Source organism: Notamacropus eugenii, chromosome 4 (assembly GCF_028372415.1).
Source record: "Notamacropus eugenii isolate mMacEug1 chromosome 4, mMacEug1.pri_v2, whole genome shotgun sequence".
Lineage (NCBI taxonomy): Eukaryota > Metazoa > Chordata > Mammalia > Diprotodontia > Macropodidae > Notamacropus > Notamacropus eugenii.
Genome location: NC_092875.1, coordinates 61,499,454 through 61,518,612, shown reverse-complemented (window position 1 = coordinate 61,518,612; position 19,159 = coordinate 61,499,454). Strand labels below are relative to the sequence as shown.

Below are 19,159 nucleotides of genomic sequence, written 5' to 3'. Positions count from 1 at the left end.
AACCAATTTTGATCTTGATTAGCTCTGACTTTTGGCACATTTTTCCTCGAATATCTAACCCTAAATCTCCCTGCCTGCAACTATTGCCTATGTTCCAGCTGCTGCTCCCACTAAGTCTGCCCGTTGTGGTCAAGGAGACCCCTTCTAACTGGACTTACATTTCCTAAAGTCCCTTTCAGCTCTATTACTCAATGTTCTAAGGTCCCTGTGTCAACTCGCACATCCTGTGTCTTACGGTTCCAAGTCTTTCCTAGCTCTGTCACCTTACATTCTAAGGTTCCATTAAGATGTAAGGCGTGCTGAAAGAGACAATTTCAGAGAAGCTTGAGTGACATCAACCAGTGAGAACAATTTATACCAAAGGAACAACATGGTGAAGAAAAACAACTTTGAAAGCCTTAAGATCTCTGTTCTCTGGCAGCACATTACCCTCCTACTAACAAAGAGGTGTCGGACTCAAGGTGCAGAAAGTCCTACATTTTTGGTGGATTTGACTTGACTAGCGATTTGTTGGAGGAGCTTTCCCTCACTTTCTTTTGTTTTGTTTTTATTATTTCATGGGGGAGGAAGGGGGAGAGAAGGGATTAGAAACAGTGATGCCTCAAAGAAGGGAGATGCCCGGAAACTTTTTAAAGCGTGACAGAGAAGCGCAGAAGGAAGTTCAGACAAGCAAAACAGTTTTGAAAGTAACTCAGGGAATTTATTCTTAAAATAAGCAGTATCGAACGGAGACTCGAGATTTCATAAACAATCCTCTTTCTGAGTGCTGTGCTGTGTAAATAGAAATGCTCCTTTTGGGGGGGGGCGGTAAGTTCAGAATTTAAAAAAATGTTCTAGGTCACTCCCACTTCTGCTATCCTACGTTCTCAGGTGTAAGGACTGGATAGCCTATAAAAGCCTCACTTCTCGGTTCTAAGGCTCCCTCCAGCTCTGGTTCCGGGGGCCCACTCCCGTGGGTAAGGGGGAGCACCCCCGCACACCTGGGCCCACGTAAGGTTGGTCCCCTCCCGGGGGGGCGGGCACCCCCGCACACCTGGCCCTGGCCCAGATCCGCCACCCGGCCAGGTGGGGGGGAGGGGCCAGCAGGCCCAAGAGAGGACCGGAAGCGCGCCGGCGCGCGGGGAGGGCAGAAGTCCCCCGCCCCTTGCCCCTCGCCCCCCGCCCTCTCACCTGGCGGAGCCGCGGGGCAGCCGAGCCGGCCCCGCTCCAGCTGGGGATGCAGGCGACCGCACACGCACATGGCCGCGGCCTGCCGGGAGACCCTCGCCCTCGAGGAAAGCAAGCGGGGAAGGGGCGCGAGAACCAGCGCGGTCAGGACGCCCACCAGCTCGGGCGGGGCGGGGAACGGCCACACCCCCGCCCCGCCCCGCAGGTGACCCAGGTCTGCGGGGGCCGGGGGTGTGCGGGGGCCGGGGGTGTGCGGGGGCCGGGGGTGTGCGGGGGCCGGGGGTGTGCGGCGGCTCTCCGAGCGAGTCAGCAGAGCTCCCACCTCCGCCCTGGTCCGCCGGGCCCGGGTCCCCCCGCACCAAAAGGACCTAGTGGGCTTCCGCCCCCTCCCCCGCCATCCCAATGGACTCGTCCTCTCGCCCCCACCCCCCGCATTCCCACGGAGGCGCGCCCGGGCTGGGGGCGGGGGAGAAGCCCCTGGTCGGTGGGGGAGGGGAAACAGGCGAGCCGCTCCTGCTGCGGAGCTGGGAAAGAAGTCTGGCTGGGATGGTCCGGCCCCGTCTTACAGATGAGGAAACTGAGGCCCCTGGAGGGCTAGTGACCTGCCCGGGGTCACGCGGCTACTCTGATTTCCCAAGACTGGAGTGGAATCCCTTTGGTAGGCCAGAAGTGCCAGAGAGTGCCGGAATTGGAGCTGGTTTGCCCCAGGGTGACCTTACACAAAGCATTTACCTTCTCTGGACCTCAGTTTCCTCATCTGCACCTGGCATCATGGCTCCTGGGCTGCTGGAATCATCCTCATCCTCATCCTCCCTGTGATAGCTACAGTATTTATGCAGCCCTTTGTAAAGATGTCATTTTATCCCCGCAACAACCCAGGGGCGAAAGTGCAATAATCTAGGGAAGGGGAGAAAATCTAACACGTATGGAAGTGATTGTAGAAAACTGAAAACATTAATAAAAAAAAAAACCCAAAAAAGTATAATAATCATCCCCATTTTACAGCTGAGGAAACTGAGGCTGAAGGGGTTCCCTGACGTACCCAGGATCCCACAAAAGCCAATCTAGCCCAACTGCCACATTACATCTGAGGACTCTGAAGGGAAGGAAAATGAAGTGACCCGCCCCAAATCACATGGGGTTTTAAGGGTCTCGGAGGTGGGACTAGCTGGTCTCTAGCATCCGATTTCCCCATTCCCCCTCCAATTCCACCCAAGAACCGCCTCCCCTTTTTACAGTCAGCCCCTCTTCTTTTCGGCTTCAGGTGCTGCCTTCTTTGGTGGGGGAGGAGTCGTGTGTGAGGTCTATGGAATTTAGAGCTGAAAGATTGTCTAGTGTGACCCTCCTCCTTCCATTTGTAGATAAGGAAATTGAGCCTCTGGTCACACGAGGAGAAGAAACGCTTTAGAGCCTAATCCAAGACCGTACCCCGCCCCACCCCCAAATTCTTTACTCTTACGTCATAGAGATTTGTGGGCTTGTCTCCCCACTACCTTGGACAATCCTGGAGAGTAAAATCTGAAAACGTGTGTCTTCAGTCCCTAGCCCAGGGCCTCCTCACACACAGTAATAATATTATTCATAATAGCTAACATTTACATAGTATTTACTACGGACTAAGCACTTCACAATTTTATTTCTTAATCCAAACAACAATCCTGGGAGGGAGGTGATGACAGCACCTCCGTTTTTTACGGAAGGGCAGACTGAGGCCAACAAGGGTTACTAAGACTTGCCCAGCATCACCCAGCTAATGAAGGTCTGAGGCTAGATTTGAACTGAGGTCTTCCCAACTCCAGGCCCAGTTCTCTATCCTCTGGATCACCTAGCCAAAGCTTGTTGAATGGAATTGATCTTGTTTTAATGATGACCGCATCACCACACAGACAAACCTTCGGAAGAGTAGGTAAACTTACTAGCCAGCAGAAAACTGAATTGAGTCCTGGGGAGGTGTTTAAGTTTTGTCTGTTGGTGGTGAATTTTTGGTGAGGTGGTGGTTTTTGTTTGCAAAGGTTGAAGGCAGGTGGCTTATCTGTGATCATAAAAATCCTCCTTTTACTTCTGATGCCTCCTCCCTTTTACAGAGAGGACTGAGCTCCCCAAGGCTATCAGAGACACCCAGGCTTGCGTCAGTATTCTTAAGACAGAAGGGCTTTGTTTCCGGACCTAGGGACAAACTGCCTATCTTTCTCTTCTTGACCAAAGGAACTCAGCCAGAGGTTTATCTCCAAGAGGGACTGTCACTAACTAAGGCATTTTTTTCTGGGAAATGAAACAGGGGAGGGATTCCTCTGTTTATCTCCAATCAATTCCACAAATACCACGTACAAGGACCTGTTTTAGGCCCACCAGACTCTGATCACTCCCCAGAACACTCAAAGCCAGCTATAATGGGGGAGTACCCTACCCTGCTGAGAAGGGCCAGGGGACAGTGGACAGTCTCTGGATCGGACAGCTGGCAAGGCAGGGGAAAGGAGACTCCTGTTTCTATACTTCCTAGCTGGGTGTGTCGATGGACAAATGTTTTCATTCCTCTGGCCCTCACTTTCCTCATCTGTAAAACAGGGATAAAAATTCCTGCCCTGCAGAACTGAAGTGTTAGAAAACTCAAGATAGAGTCCGTTCAAAATGCTATTAAATTCCCCTTATTACAGTGTTGGAATGAGAAGAAATACAAAGTGTCAAGGAGCCTTTAGAAGATACAATTTCAGAGCCAGAAGGCACCTTACAACACAAAACTTGGAAAGTTTGATCAGGGAAGGACTTTAGAATATAACAGCCAGAAATGCATAGAACCTTGGAACATAAAATGTCAGCGCTGAAAGGGGCCTTATGGTAGAATCCTATGCCAACAAGGTGAAGAAGTTGATAGAATCATGAGTTCAAATCCAGCCTCAGAACATTACTAGCTGTGGCAAGTTACTTAACCCCTCTCAGCCTCAGTTTCCTCATTTGTAAAATGGAAATAATAACAGCACCCACCTCCCGGGGTAGTGATGAGGATAAAATGAATTCATATTTATAAAACATTTTACAAATCTTAAAATAAATGCTGACTGCCATCATCATCATCATCCTTACCATTATCCTTGGGTTATTATGAGGACCAAGTCAACCTTAAAGAGCTCTAGGTAAAATTGTTACTAAAATGGAACAGGTATAGCCTCAGACACTTACTAGCTGTGTGACCCTAGGCAAGTCACTTATCCCATTGCCTCAACCCCCCTCCCCCAAAAAAGGCACAGAACTCAAAAGAACCTTAAATAACAGAATGTAGACCCTGGGAGAGACCAAAAAGATTATTCAGTCCATTTTTGTAGATGGAGGGCCCTTCCTACCAGACCACACCTGCCTTAGGGAGCCAGAGAAAGTGCCAGGCTGATCAGATCCTCCTCCCTTTTTGCCTCTCCTAATCCCCCCCAAATTTTTAGTTCATAGAGGCTGAAAAGTTATCCAAGCCTGGGCTAAGGAGGAGTGGGAGTTGCTGTGGGGATTCTACAATGACTCAGGGGGAATTCAGGGCCATGGAAACCTAAAGAAGGAAGAGGAATTTTTTTTAGGGAAGGGAGGAGGGCAGCGGACTCACGCACGTGAGGAAGGACAGGAAGAAAGTCTATTAGCCAGAGGCAGGAAATAACAGTAGATTCCATTAAGAGGCTACACATCCTCCCCTGGGAACACCTAGGGGAGACACTCGTACAGTGGAAAGAACAAGTGAGCTGGTAAGGCAGAGCTTCAGTTCCCAGTTCTGCCACTGATTCAGTGGGAGACCTTGGGCAAGTCCCCTTCCCACTCTGGGCCTCAGTTTTCCTATCTTGAAAATGGCCTTTCCCTCCTTCCCCACTCTCTGGCCAATAACCAACTTTCAGGGTTTATAGAAGAAAGGTCCATTGTGGCAAAAGGAAAGGGAGATGGGAGAGTTTCCCTAGGAAATTATTTCTTCTGGTAAAGCCCCCCACTCAGGGCCAGGATACAAGCTCCTGGATCCTTCTCTTCCAAGGAAAAGTCCCGATAGGGGAGGGGGTGTTATGCCCATGTGTACCCAAAGACTTCCTCCTTAGTTCCTTTCCCTCCTTCCCACAATGTCCACAAAGTGGTGTAAAACAATCATTTGAAGCTCGGATGCCTTCCTCTTAGCACTGGGATAGGTGGGTCCCAAACTCTATGGAGTTTGGGGGAAACTTGAGCTCTTCCCTCCCTTCCAGGCAGAATGTTATATACACTGTGATCATAATCACTTGGAAGATTCATCTTACCAAAAAAGAGGCTTCATCTTTTCCATCATAAACATCGGACCAAGAGGGCCCTTAGAACATGGAATGTCAGAACTGGAATCAACCTTGAACCAGAACGTCAGAGCTGGGAGGGCCTTTAGAAGATGGAATATCAGGGCCTTTAGATGGGAGGGCCTTAGAGGATATTAGAGCTTGGAGGGTCCCTAGAACACTGAATGTCAGAACTGGGAGGGCTTTTAGAACATGGCAAGGAGGGCCCTTAGAACACAGGAGGTAAGTGCTGAGAGGGCTCTTAGAACCAGAATGTAGGGGCTGGGAGGGCCCTTAGAACACAACATGTAGGGGTTGAGAGGGTTCTTAGAACACTTAGGATGTCAGAGCTGGAGAGGACCCATAGAGATTCTTTAGTCTGACTTTTCCAGGTCATACATTAGGCTAGTGGCAAAGCTTTAGACTAGAATCAGAGCTCTTGACTACCAGTCTCTTAGTCTGTGCTGTGGATGCCTCACAGAGGGTGAGGAGAGAAAGGACTGGCAGAGGCTTAGTTCTAATTCATACACAAGTCATATCCACCTTGGTAAGAATGTCTCCCTGCTTCCTTTATCTCTTCTGGGACAGGCATCCCCTTAAAGGGCCAATGTGGAGCTGTGGTCCCCCACACATGGAGTCCCTTAGTCATCTTTTCCCCTCCCCTGCTACTGTACAGAAGCCCAGTTCCATCCCCAGTCACTGAAGCACTTGGGGCAGGGACCTGGCAGCCTTGGGAGCATTTATCTTGGTGCCCCTGGCCCAGCCCTACCCGCCGACAGCTCTGAGGCCCTGATGGGTAAACAGGAAGACAGGCAGATGAAAATAACTCTGGGGCAGGAAGCTCACTTATCCTGGCCCCAGGGACGGGGAGTCAGAGCTTAAACCTAAGCCTCACCCAACACTTCCCCACGTGGCCTTTCCACTGTGACAGAATGGGGAGGTCATACTAGCTCCTTATACCCTGTGGTTAGCTACATATCTTCCTAGGAGAACCTGGGGACTGATTCTGGGGTAATAGAAACAATCCTCAATGGTTCACCCAGGTCAATGGGTGGCAAAGTTGGGACAGAGCATGTCATACTATGAGACTGTTAAAATTAGAGAGACCAAAGAACATGGAATGCCAGTTGGGATGGACCTTAGAACATGGAATGTCAGAGTTAGGCGGTGAGGGGGAAAGGGAAGAGTGGTTTTCTGACATAGAACATCAGAGCCAAAAGGGCCTTTAGAACCCAGATGTCATAGCTGGGAGGACTCTTAGAACATGGACCATCATACCTGGAAGGATTCTTAGAAAATGGAATTCTAAGTCTAGAAGGAGCCTTCAAGGTTCTATTAACTCAGTCAGTTTGTTTTACAGAGGTCAGACCAAGCCCAGAGTGTGGCAGAGTTGCTGAAGTTATTGTGGGACATTAGTGGCAGACTTCCGACTCTCAGCCTCAGTTCCTCAGCTCCCATGCACCAGTGCCTGACCTTGATCGAGAAGTACCTGATGGCTTATGCCCTGACTGTGCTCAACTTTGGGGCGCATGGCATTGACCTCAACCTTGGAATAAGGGATAAACCCAGGCTGGATCACATATGTTTTTCAAGCCTCAGAGGACTTGGTCATAGCTAGGCTGGGGCTGTAGTCAGGTGGGGGATGGGGGAGAGGTCAGAGATAGCCTGTGCATATCAGCATCAAGGCCAGGCCATGGAACAGAACAGTGTAGGAATGCTGCAGGATAGCATATTGACCCCTAATCATTACATTGTCAGACTTTGAGCTGGAAGCGTCCTTAGAGTGGACCTAGTTCAATCACCTCATTTGACAGATGATGAAATTGAGACCCAGATCCATGTTCTAAAATTCCTCCCAGCTGTTCAATGTTCTAGGTTCTCCCTCCTGGTGCTGATATTCGGACTTCTAAGTTCTGTGTCCGTGGGGTTACTGAAGTTAAGTGATAAGGGGTCACAAGAAGTAAGTGGCAGAGTTGAAATATGAACCTTGGCCTTCTGATTACCCCCAGGGCTGTCCACAGGGGCCTATGATGCCAAGTGAGGAGGGGGCTGAGGATAGATGTCCCATGGGTCCGTCGGGACAGGATAGAAGTCACTGAAGAGGGAAAGGCACTCACCATCTCTCAGGATTGTGTCTTTGAGCTTCTCCAAGGCCTCGGCAAATCGGGCCACGTGAGCCAGCAGCTGGGAAATGTCCTCCACATCCACAAAAGGTCCATCACTGCCTTCCACAGGGTTGTTGGTCACCGGGCTCTTATGACCCCGGCCCAGCGTCCAGGTGCCCGGGGCTGAGAGGGGGAAGCCAGCAGCGCTGGCATGGCGGCTCAGGCTAGTAGGGCGCTTGAGAGTACCCACAGTGCCCGAACCTAACTTGGTCCCACTAGGAGATGACTCCAGTCCAGCGGCATGAGATAACAGTTCTGTGGTATCTTTTCTGGGCAGCTCCTGGTAGGAAGAGAGGAGACATCATGAGGTGGGGGAAGGTAAAGAGACCAGGATGATGCTGGGGGAGGTAGGAAGCCTGGATTCTAATCCTCTTTCTGCCCCTAATTTGCTATGTGCCCTATTCTCCTTTCTGGGCCTTACTTTCCCCATCTGTAAAATGAGGGAATATACAAACTAGGGATCTAGGAATATATAAGCTTGGGCTATACAAGTTAGAGATCGAGAAAAGAGAAGCAGGTGGTGGTCACAGAGAACCCTGCAGGGTTTCATCAAAAACAGATCATGCCTGACTAACCTTATGTCATCTTGTAACAGGTAGATGAAGGAATGAAATCGATAGAACCTTACATAGGGTTTTTAAAAATTAATTTATTTTTAGTTTTCAACCTTCACTTTTATAAGATTTTGAGTTCTAAATTTTCCCTCCCTCCCTCCCTCCCCATGGTCCTCCCCAAGATGGCATGCAGTCCAATCATATTAAACATATTTCTACGTTAGTGATGTTGTAAAAGAAGAATCAGTCTTACATAGGTTTTTAGCCAAGAGTTTGATAAGAGCACCCTACTGTTGCAGTGGAGAAGATGCAGAGATGGAACTAGACAGTAATACAATTAGAGAGAACTGATCAGATGGCTAGACTCAAAAAGTCATCAATGGCTCCGTGTTAACTTGTCAGGAGGTCTCCAGTGGAAGTGCCCCAGGGATCTGTGTTTGGTTTATCAGAGACTTGGATAAGGACATCAAACTTCTGCTTATCAGAGTGGCAGCTGACAGGGTGGATAGGGGACACACTCACTGGATGACCATCAAGATCCAAAAAGATCTTGACAGGCCAGAGCAGAGATAAAGTTCAGTAGGGCTAAATAAATGTCAGGTCTCACCCTTGGGTTCAAAAAAGTCAATTACAAGAGTATAGGATAGAGAGTGGGGTTAAGCAATCATTTGTTTAGAAAATATCCCTAGGATTTTAGTGGGCTGTAAGTTCAACGTGGGTCAGCCATGTCTTGTGGCAGTCAAAAAAAAGCTGATATGGGGCAGCTAGGTAGCACAGTGGAGTTTGGAGGACCTAAGTTCAAATCCGGTCTCAGATACTGACTAGCTGTGTGACCCTGGGCAAGTCACGTAACCCTCTTTGCCTCAGTTTCCTCATCTGTCAAATGAGCTGGAGAAGGAAATGGTGAACCACTCCAGTATCTTTGCCAAGAAAACTCCCCAAAAAGGGGTCATGAAGAATTGGACACAACTACAAAACAGGAACAGTCATAGCATCTTTCTCTCACAGCGTTGTAAGGTGCAAATGACCTACCACACACAGGTATATGTGTATATATCACTTTGCAAACCTTAAAGCACCATGGAGAATTTTTCCCCTAATCTTGTGCTGCTGTCTGTGTATTTTGCGTTTCACAAAACACCAGCATCCCTGGGATGCCCTCTCTCCTCATCTCTGCTCTTCAGAATCCTGGTCTTCCCCAGCTCAGCTCAAGGGACAGCTACTTTATTTTTATTTTTTTCAATTGTGTCTGACTCTTTGTGACCCCATTTGGGGTTTTCTTGGCAAAAATACTGGAGTGGTTTGCTATTTCCTTCCCTGGCTCATTTTACAGATAAAGAAAATAAGGCAAACAGGGTGAAGTGACTTGGCCAGGGTCACACAGTTAAGTATCTGAAGCCAGATTTGAACTCAGGAAGATGAGCCTTCCTGACTCTAGGCCTGGTGCTCTATCCACTGGGCCATCTGGCCACTCCACCAGCTCCTGCATGAGTCCTTCCCTGAACCCCCCAGCTGAAGGTATTCCCTCCCTCCTCCAATATTCCAAAATATTTGAGTATTCTTTACCACCCATGGCTAAGTTCAATCTGTTCCTCCTCCCCAACACCCCTCTGATCTGCCCCCTTCCTTCTGTGTAGATGACCACCTCCATAGTCAATCAACTCAGGAACAGCATCCAGGCTTTCAGTTTCTCCTCTCTCCAAAACAGCTTTCACACTGAAGCACTGTGAAGATAACTGCTTTTGTTATTAATGTTACAAGCTGGAGGAGGTCCAGAGGAAGGAGGTGGCCTTGTTGAGATCAAGTCATATGAGGATTTACTAAAGGAACTGGGAAAGTTTAGCCTGCAGAAATAAAGTCTTGAGGAGGATACAGCTGGCTTAGAGTAGTCAGTTTTGTGGAAGAGGGATTCTACAGACTTCAAGTGGCAGAACTAACCATGAGGAAGGGGTTTTAGGCTAGAGTTAAGGAAAACCTGATGTCCTAAAGTGGAATGAGCTTTCTCAAGAGGTAACGGGATCCCTGTCTATGGAGGTCTTTAATCAGAGATTGAATGAACTCTGTGTGTGTGTGTGTGTGTGTGTGTGCGCGCGCGCGTGTGTGTGGACAGTGGGGTTAAATGACTTGCCTAGGATCACACGGCTAGTAAGTGTCTGAGGTCACATTTGAACCCAGGTCCTCCTGACTCCAGGTTCTCTATCTCCTGCATTGCCTAGCTTCCCCTCTTCCTACCCCAATACTTCCAATGTTCTTTGGTATAGGGTTGGATTGATGACCTCCAAGGTCCCCCAGAATGTGTACATTCTGCATTCCAAGAGTTCTCTTAGCTCTGATGTTCTCAGGTTCCATAGGAAGTTATAAGGCATCCCTGGGTTTACAGGTCAAAGGCAAAGGGGTGAGATTTATTGTGGGGTTCCCCCCCACCCCTTTCCATACCTCCCTCTATTACTCAATTTCCTCCTTCTTGGGGGCCCTTTCACAAGAGACTCTACAGAACCTCCAAACCACAGGGCAGGGCGGCTCAGCCCTCTCTTCCTGCTCTGACTAGAGCATGGTGGGGGTGGGGTGGGGCTGCTTGCTTCAACTCCATTCCCCCCCACCCCCCAGGAAGACAGGGTGCCACAATCACAAAAACTCTTAGCTGAGGGCATGTAGCCCTACCCGTCCATGGGCAGGACTCCTTTCTACAACTTCCTGTTCAGCTTCTGCTTAGGATGGGGAATTTACTCTCTAACCTCCTCCAGATAAACTCGAACACCTGGGTTCTTGCTTAATCCTCCCCAAGAAGGCCAAGCAGGAGATGAAGAATGGAGGGCATAACCTTTATGCAGAGGCCCAGGTGAATTAGAAAGGGGGAGAAGGCAACCCTGGGGAACCATTTTGTGCTCAAGGGTCACAGTACTCAGGGAAGGGTGGGGCAAGACTTGGCCCTTTCTTTCCAGGGGACTCCTGGTCCCCGTTTCTAAATGAGTATGGTACCTCCCTCGTGCACGCCCTCTGGGGCCTCAACGAGTCCCTAAATGAAGGTCTCTTCGCTTCCCTAGAGCTACACCTCTTTTAACACTCTCTTTTTCTTGAGAACATCATTCTTCCAAGTACCCAGGCTCAGACATCTTGGACCCTTCCCTCTTCCTCATCCCCCACATCCAATCCATCCTTTCTCCACAACACGGATCAGCCCCTTTCCTTCTATACAGACATCAGTCAGCTCAGAACCAGCCTCTGCTTTCAGTTGTTCCTCTCTCCAATTCAACCATCACAGTGGAACAAAAACCCCTAAAATCTTTTGAAGCACTGACCATTCTACCATCAGGCTCTGAAAAGCTTAGTGACTCCCTACTTCCCCTAAGGAGAAATGAAGATTCCTTAGCCTGGCCTTGCACCCTCCACAATCAGCCTCATGTCTACCTTTCCATTCTTTTAAAAATTTCTTTATTATTTTTTACCTTTCTAATTTTTAGATTATTTTTTAGCTTTTCTATTCTTTTTAAATTTTTTTTATTTTTTTACCTTTCCATTCTTTCTAAAAATTATTTTTTAAATCTTTCTATTCTTATTTCACATGATTTCAATGAACTGTACATTTTAGCCGAACTGATTTGAGAGCAGAGAGTTCTTCTCCTAATCTTGTGCTACGGTCTCCACCTCTGAGTATTTGTTTCATAAAACACCCCCACCACCACCTCCCCGAAATGCCCTCCCTTCCCATCTCAGCTCTTTAGAATCCTCATCTTCCTCCAAGGCTCAGCTCAGGGGCCAGCTCGTTTCTGAGGCCTTCCCTGATCCCCCCAACTAAAGGTGGTTATTCCTCCTCAAATATTCCAAAAGCACTTTGCATTTCTCCTTTGCTCCCATCTATCTTGTATTATACCAAAATATAAATTTCCCCCTTAAAGGAAGGGACCATGTTTAAAAACAACAGCAAAAAAAACCAAACAAACAAACCAAAAAAACTCCACAACTTTGTTCCCTTGCTTTGAGGACAAAACTTTGCACATAGAAGGCACTAGGTAAATGTTAATATTGCGGTTTCCCTCTGCTAAGAGGCAGCGTGATGCTAGCCCATAGAATGTCTTCTTTGGCCCCCAGGAATCTGGGCATGGAATGGCAGAGAGAGAATTAAGAGCTCTAGAAGTGGGAGGTAGAAGGGATTTTAAAGATCATCCGATCATTTTATAGATGAGGAAACTTTGACCAAGAGAAGAAAATATAACTGTGTAGGAGAGTCAGGACCCAAAGCCAGGTCCTCAGACTCCAAATCCAGCTCCTTTGTAGTCTACTAATACTGCCTCCTAGCCAGTGCCCAAAGAGAGGAGCAGGAGGGCAGGAAGCAGAGAATGGTGTCCCTCAGCAGATGCCACCATGCAGGGTCTCCGTTGGGTGTGAATCCCAATACCACCACTTTCTGTGGGACCTTGCACAAGACCTCTTCAGGTCTCAGTTTCCCGTGATCTAAAATGAGGGAATTAGACTAAATGATTTCTAAGGCCCATTCCAAGGGTGATGTGCCAGGATCCCAAGAGCCCCATAGGTATTCCCCATAAGTCAATCAGTCAAGTATTTATTAAGCACCTACTGTGTACCAGGCACTATGCTAAGTGCATCATCCCCAGACAGCCCTCATCACATCCATCAGAGATTGGGGGATTCTTGCCAGAGATAATAATGAGTTGGGCAAGAAACTGAAAACCTATGGGGCAATGGTGGCGTTTTGTATCACTACTGTTCACTGGAGTCAAGGGATAAAGAAAAGAAAGACTGAACCTCTGGCTAAGGACACAGTGTCTGAGAGTATGTGATCATGGCAAGAGTCACTAACTTCCCTGGGCCTCAGTTTCCTCATCTGTAAAATGAGAGGATGGGATTAAATGACCTCCAAGGGAATAAGACACCAGCACAGATTAGGAAAACTCGAGGGGAGTCAGGAAGGCTTTCAGGAAAACAGAGCTCTGGGGTTGGGCTTTAAGGGAGGAACAGGAATTCACGAGATGAGGAGAAGGAGGCAGGGTGTTCCCTACCTGATCTCCTCCCAGAACCCTCAATGTCCCGGAGTCTCCCCAAAATGGCCCCCAATGACCCTTGGGAAGAAACGGCAGCTTCTTGGAGTGGGTCCCGAGTTCTAGAGAAAACTGCCCGGTCCTTGGGGGGACAAGCAGGTGTCCAACTCAGGCAGGGGGATCAGAGGGGGAACTGACAGCAGGGCCTCCCCCCACACCCCTCTGCTCAACCAGGCTTGGGAACCCAACTTCCCCCTTTCCCTCCCGCCATTCTCAGTGCCCTGGCCAGGCCTACCTTCAGCTGCACGCGGGGGTCTCTGCTGAGAGACTCAGCCCCCCTGAGACCCACTGAGTAGGGACTGTAGCTCTGCTTTGTCCCCAGTCTCCGGCTTAGCATCCCCCTGACCTCCAGTGCCCCGAGGGTAGGACACAGGGTAGCAGGGGGAGCCCCACCTACAGAGCTTCTTGGGCGCTGCTTCATGGGGGTGGGGGAGGACCCTGGGCAGGGAAGGGAGGGGGGGCCGAGGATGGGCGTGATCACTGCTGATGAAGCCCAGAGCATCCCCAAGAGAGGGAGCCCCCCCACCCAAACCCAGGACAACAGTGACCCTGCTTAGAATCTCCTTAAGGCTAACCAAAACCCACCTCAATTTGGTCACCCACACCCGAATCTCAAGGGAAAAAGTGGGGGGCATCAAAGAATTGGGGAGCTCTGACCCTTTCTGGACCCCAGGACCCTTAGTTCACTGTAGCTTGGAGACCCTCCCTCATCTAGCTTTGAGGGTTCATTTCCTGACCCAGCCACCCCAGAGTAGCTAGCTCCTCTCCTCTCTGGCCCTTCCCCCTTTTCCGCCCGCCCCATGGAGTAAGCTGAGGTTTGGGGTGCAGAGCTTTGTCCTCTTAGGACCGTTAAGCAAGGCAATTCCCCTCCCTGGACCTCAGTTTCCCCTCCTTAAATGAGTGGGCTGGATTAGCTGATGCCTAGGGGTCTTTTCCAGCTCTGAATCTCAGGAGCCTCAGGTCTGAGCTCAGTGTGGGCCCGGGGCCTGCCCAGCCTCCTCCCCCTACCCACCAGGACCACTCACCGAGAGGGCCTGGGGGCTGGGGCTTCCCGCACGGCTCTTTTTGGAAATGGATGGGGTTTTCATCAGCTCCCGCTTCTTCCTGGAGAACATGATGTGCCTGCCTCCTGGGCTGGAGGTAGGGGGAGCAGAAGGGCAAAGCTGAGTGCTGGCCACCCTCCACAGGGGGCCAAGAGGGCAAGGGGACCCAGGTGCCTGCCCAGCTCAAGGCCCTGGAGGGGGGCTGCAAGATCCCCAGCCCTCCCTCTCGGTTCCTCCCTCCAGACGTCTGGCGGCTGATGGGACCACATTGGCTCTCCCCCCTCCACCTCCAAGCTGTCAGAGCCAGGGCCATGTGACAGGGGCCCCGTCACTCATTGGCGTTGGCCCCGTGGTCTCCCCCGCCCCCCAACAGGAAAAGGAGCGGAAGGCAAAATACACACCCACAAAAAACAACCACTGGGCTCATTTTCCTCCCTGGGACACTCTCTTCTCAACAGGTCTGGCTTGGGGAAGCCTCTCCTGGGTTCCCCTGCCCCATTCCCCAAAAGCTTTGGAATGTGGAGGACCCTGAGGGGCAGCACCCCTGGGATCTGAGGGGAGGGACCTCCAATATAACCCCCCCACACACACCTCATGGAAAAATCTTGGAACCAGGAGACCCCCAAGTCTGAATCCAATAGCTGTACCTAACTTCTCAGTCTCAGTTTCCTCATCTGTACAATTTTGGGAGATTCAAATAATATCATATATAAAGTACAGTAGAAACCTTAAAGTGCTGTATATACGTATCAGCTATAAATGTAGTCTAACCCACCCACCAGCACATGCACCCCTTCCCAAACGGTGGAGAGGCCTGGGGAGACCGAGGGCTGGGGGTGGGCTAGTCTCAGCTGGTCTCAGTTCTTCAAGCATTAACTGGCCCATCAGGTGATTTTGGAGCAGGTGAGTTCCCCTCTCCTAGGAGCAGAGGATTCAGAGTTGGGAAGGAGCTTAGGGATCATCTTATCCAACTGTGAGACCTAGAAAGGGTAAGGGAGTTTGCTTAAGGTCCTGCAGCTCTGTAAGTATCAGATCTGGGATTCAAACTCAGGCTCACGGATTCTAAAGCCAGATTTCTTTCCACTTAATTCATTTGACGAATATTTATTAAGGATTTAGTGCGTGCTAGACGTGAAGAATAAAAACACACAAATGAAACAATTCCTGCCCTTAAGGGCAGAGCCTGCTACTGAGCTAGGTACTTGCCTGGGGCTGGGAAAAGAGTCTTCTCACAGTTGTTCATACAGAGAGCTCCATTTCCCACCTCTGTGCCTTTGCCTTAGCTGTTCCCTCCTGCCTAGAATGCACTCTGATCTCCCCTCTACCACTTAGAATTCCTAGTTTCTCTTAAGACTCTGCTTAAGCCATCTTCTATATAGGAGACCTTTCCTGATCCAGCTGCTAGTGTTCTTTTCTCAAAATTTTCTGGAATCCATTTTGTATCTTTTGTGTAGTCCTATACATGTGCATATTCCCCCTGACCCTGACTATAAGTTCACTGAGAGCAGGAATTGTTTCATTTCTGTTTTTCTACCTCTAATGCTTGGCACATAGCATGTTTAATTAAATATAAATGCTTTTCAATTGATTGAAAAGGAACAGAGGGTGGGGAGTGGCAGTAATTTTCGTTTGGAGTGGAGATGTCTCTAAAGTTGCACACATAGTAGTCACTTAATAAATGTTTGCTTCCTTCCTTGTGTTTTATAAAATGGGGGAGATAGTTTTTTGTATGTGCAGCTAGGTGCCAGGCCTGGAGTCAGGAGGACCTGCAGTTCAAATCTGGCCTCAGACACTTCCTAGCTGTGTGGCCCTGGCCAAGTCACTTAACCGTGTCTGCCTCAGTTTCTTCCTCTATAAAATGAGCTGGAAAGGAGATAGCAAACCACTCCAGTATCTTTGCCAAGAAAACCCCAAATGGGGTCATGGAGATTTGTACATGACTGAAATGACTCAACAATAAAAAAAAAAAGCTCTTTGTATAGGTTGGGAATCCCAGAGAATGGGAAGGGCACTGGAGCTCACTAGAATGGCCTTTAGGAAGGGGTAGCCCCCTGGAGTGTCCTGAGGGGACCCCAGGACTACAGAGGCTAATATATTTGGGCCTCTGGGATGAGGGCACTTGCCTCCCCCGGGGTCTTGGAGCCTGGCCGGGGAATTTACCCTCCTCATCGGTGGGAAACCCCTACCCTGCCCACCCCTGAGAGCCCCTCCACCTGTTCTGTTAGCCAAGCCTCTCCTGGCCCCTTCCTTCCTCCCTCCAACTATTTCACCTTGCTTCAGCCTCTGTTTCAGAGACTCCTGGGAGCCAGCCGCTTGGGCAAGCTAGGACTGAAAATCCTAGATGTACTTTCATCCACTCTGATATAGAACCAGTCACCTGGAGAAACTGACATTCACCTTCTCCCTTCCCCCCGTCCTATATCACCAACATTGGACATTTAGCACTGGGTGCACCACACTCACTCACACACACACACACACACACAGACACCTCTCTACTATTTTTTGTGGTTGTTAGTTAGTTGTTTCATCTGTGACTCACCGTGACCCTTTTGGGGGGTTTTCTTGGCAGAGATATTGGAGTTGTCTGCCATCTCCTTCTCTAGCTCATTTTACTGTGGCTCCCTAGTACCTCCAGGGTAAAATATAAAATCTTGTTTGGCTTTTAAAGCCCCTTACCAAAAATCCATGTACTCTGCATGATCCAGCAACCTTGACTTTCATGAAGAAGACACTCCTCTCACCTCCTACCTGGAAGCCTTTGCCCTAGCTGTGCACCTGGCCAGGAACACCTTCTCCTCTTACCTCTGCCTCCAGGCTACACTGACTTCTCTCCAGACTCACAGGTAGAACCACCACTTTCTGCTGAAAGCCCTTCCCGTCCTTTCCTGGGTGATCTCCATTTACATTGGATAGATCTCCTGGTACATAGGTAGCTCTTTGCATATTGTCAACATCTGAATGCCAATGGTTGGGACTACCTTCCTCAGGGCAAATAGTGGGGTGGAACCCCAGGGAATGCACCAGCCACATTCTAGACATGCTGACCCTGCCCCCCCCCCATACGCGCACGCGCGCACACACACACATCCCTGTCTCTCTCTGGGCCAGGATGCGGTCATTGAAGGAGTCAAACACCTGTAAAGCCCAAGATGGAGGTTTCTGGGTGTGCCAGTGAGTGTGCATGGGTGAGGGGGATGCCACGGCTGAACCCTGATTGACCATTGGCTGCCTAGGAGGGCAAGCTGTGCCTGATGTATAAAGCTTAGCCTCTGGGCTCCTGCCAACTGGCACCTGCCTCAGATGGGTAAGCCTGGCTGCTCCAGGGCACCTTTACTTCCCCTATTCTTCCTCGTCCTCTCCCTCCCCTTCTCCCCCTCTTCTTCCTCCTCCCGTGGCCCCATTCAGACTTTACAAAGCATCTCCTCACCCCACCCCCACATCATCTCCTCCTCCTGTCACCTCCCAGCCTCCCTCCTCCCCAGATCTCTCTTCTCACTCTACTTCCGGCCTGCCCCACCCTCCTTTGGAGACTCTCTTCCGGCCACAACAACACCATTCCCTCCCTGTTTCTCCAATTGTCCTAACAGGGCCTAGGACTCAGTCGTGCTCTCCCTTCCTTTCCCCATCCATCCCCTTCCCTCTTCTCCCTATCCCTTTCTTCCCTCCCACCAGAATTCCCAGTGACCAGGGGGTAGAGTGAAGGTGGCTGAGGCTCTTTCCCAGTCTCAGCCTTATCCCTGCAGTCATCTCCTTGACCAACATCTCCAGCCATGGGGCAGACTCCAGCCTCTACCCAAAGACCCCAAGCAATGGAGACCTCCCTCCCTCCTTCCCTACAAGACACTGGGTTCCACGTTTGAGTAGTTCCTATGGTCTGCAAGTTTTCTGAACTTAGAGAGCTCCAGAGATGGGTGACTGGCTACTTAGTCCAATTAGCGGGCAAGTGGAAAGTCAATGAACCCACTTCCCTTCACTGAGGCCTCCTGACCTTCCAGACAGAGCCCGCCATCTTGTCACTGAGTGACCAGAATCACAAAATCTCAGACATGGAGGTGTCCTAGCCCAGCCCAAACCAAAGCAACCATCCCATCCCCCAGTATACCCACATGGCTGGCCAGCCTCCATTTAAAAGGAGGTCCCCCATGCTCCCTGTGGCCTGAGGCAGGCATCCCACTCCACTCTGGGACCCTTTCCTGGTTAGTATGATTCTCCCAACACTAGACCCACCTTTTTTTACTCTTCCTTCTGTCCTTTGAGGTCAAGCAGGAAAAGCCTAATCTCTAATTCACAAACCTTCCAATACTGTTATGTCCACACCATCCCCCTCCCCCATCTTCTCAGGGCCTTTCACGCATTCTCATGTGGCAGGGTCTTGAGGCCTCTCATTCTCTTCCAAAAGCTCTCTGGCTCATCAATGTCTTTCCTAAAATGTGTCCCCCAGAGCTGAACAAAGTACTCCAGAGGTGATCTAACCAGAACAGAGCTTAAAGGTAGTCGGACCCCATGTTCTGGACACACTACTTCTCTTCATCCAAGCTAAAGTCACACAAGCTTCTCCGGTTGTGTTTGATTCAATTTGAGCTTGTTGTCCAATGGAACTCTCAGATCTTTTTCTCAACTGCTATCTAACCACACTTTCTCCACCTCCACTTCTCAACCTGTAGAGTTGATTTGTTTGGCATATAGGACTTTGCATTGATCCTTTTTAAAGTTCACTCACTTCCCTTTCAATCTTGGACTCAGTTTATTGTCTATTGGCAGCGTCTGTCCAGAGTATATTTACTGATGGACTGACTTTATGGATTGTTCCGTCCAGCTGCATTTCATAATCTAGACCAGAGCCACAACTACCATTGAACCAGAGCAAAGAGGGCTTTGCCCCAAGGTGCCCACATCTGGCACTGG

At 49.7% G+C, this 19,159-nt stretch overlaps 1 protein-coding gene across 4 annotated transcripts in view; it reads right to left on the bottom strand.

The window, feature by feature from the left end:
- ARHGAP45 (Rho GTPase activating protein 45) overlaps positions 1–14,546 on the bottom strand; it is a 47,173-nt gene extending 32,627 nt beyond the window's left edge. Inside the window, exons 1-2 of one of the 4 annotated variants that reach the window (XM_072601363.1) lie at positions 14,234–14,546; positions 7,550–7,877 (exon numbers count right to left, since the gene is read on the bottom strand). In XM_072601363.1, the coding sequence (XP_072457464.1) occupies positions 7,550–7,877; positions 14,234–14,323 (418 nt within the window). In that variant the 5' untranslated portion in view covers positions 14,324–14,546. Of the gene's footprint in view, positions 1–1,170; positions 4,202–7,549; positions 7,878–13,443; positions 13,681–14,233 lie in introns of those variants that run through there. The other 3 variants (XM_072601362.1, XM_072601361.1, XM_072601364.1) reach the window with 3 other exon arrangements.
- Positions 14,547–19,159: the final 4,613 nt, after the last annotated feature.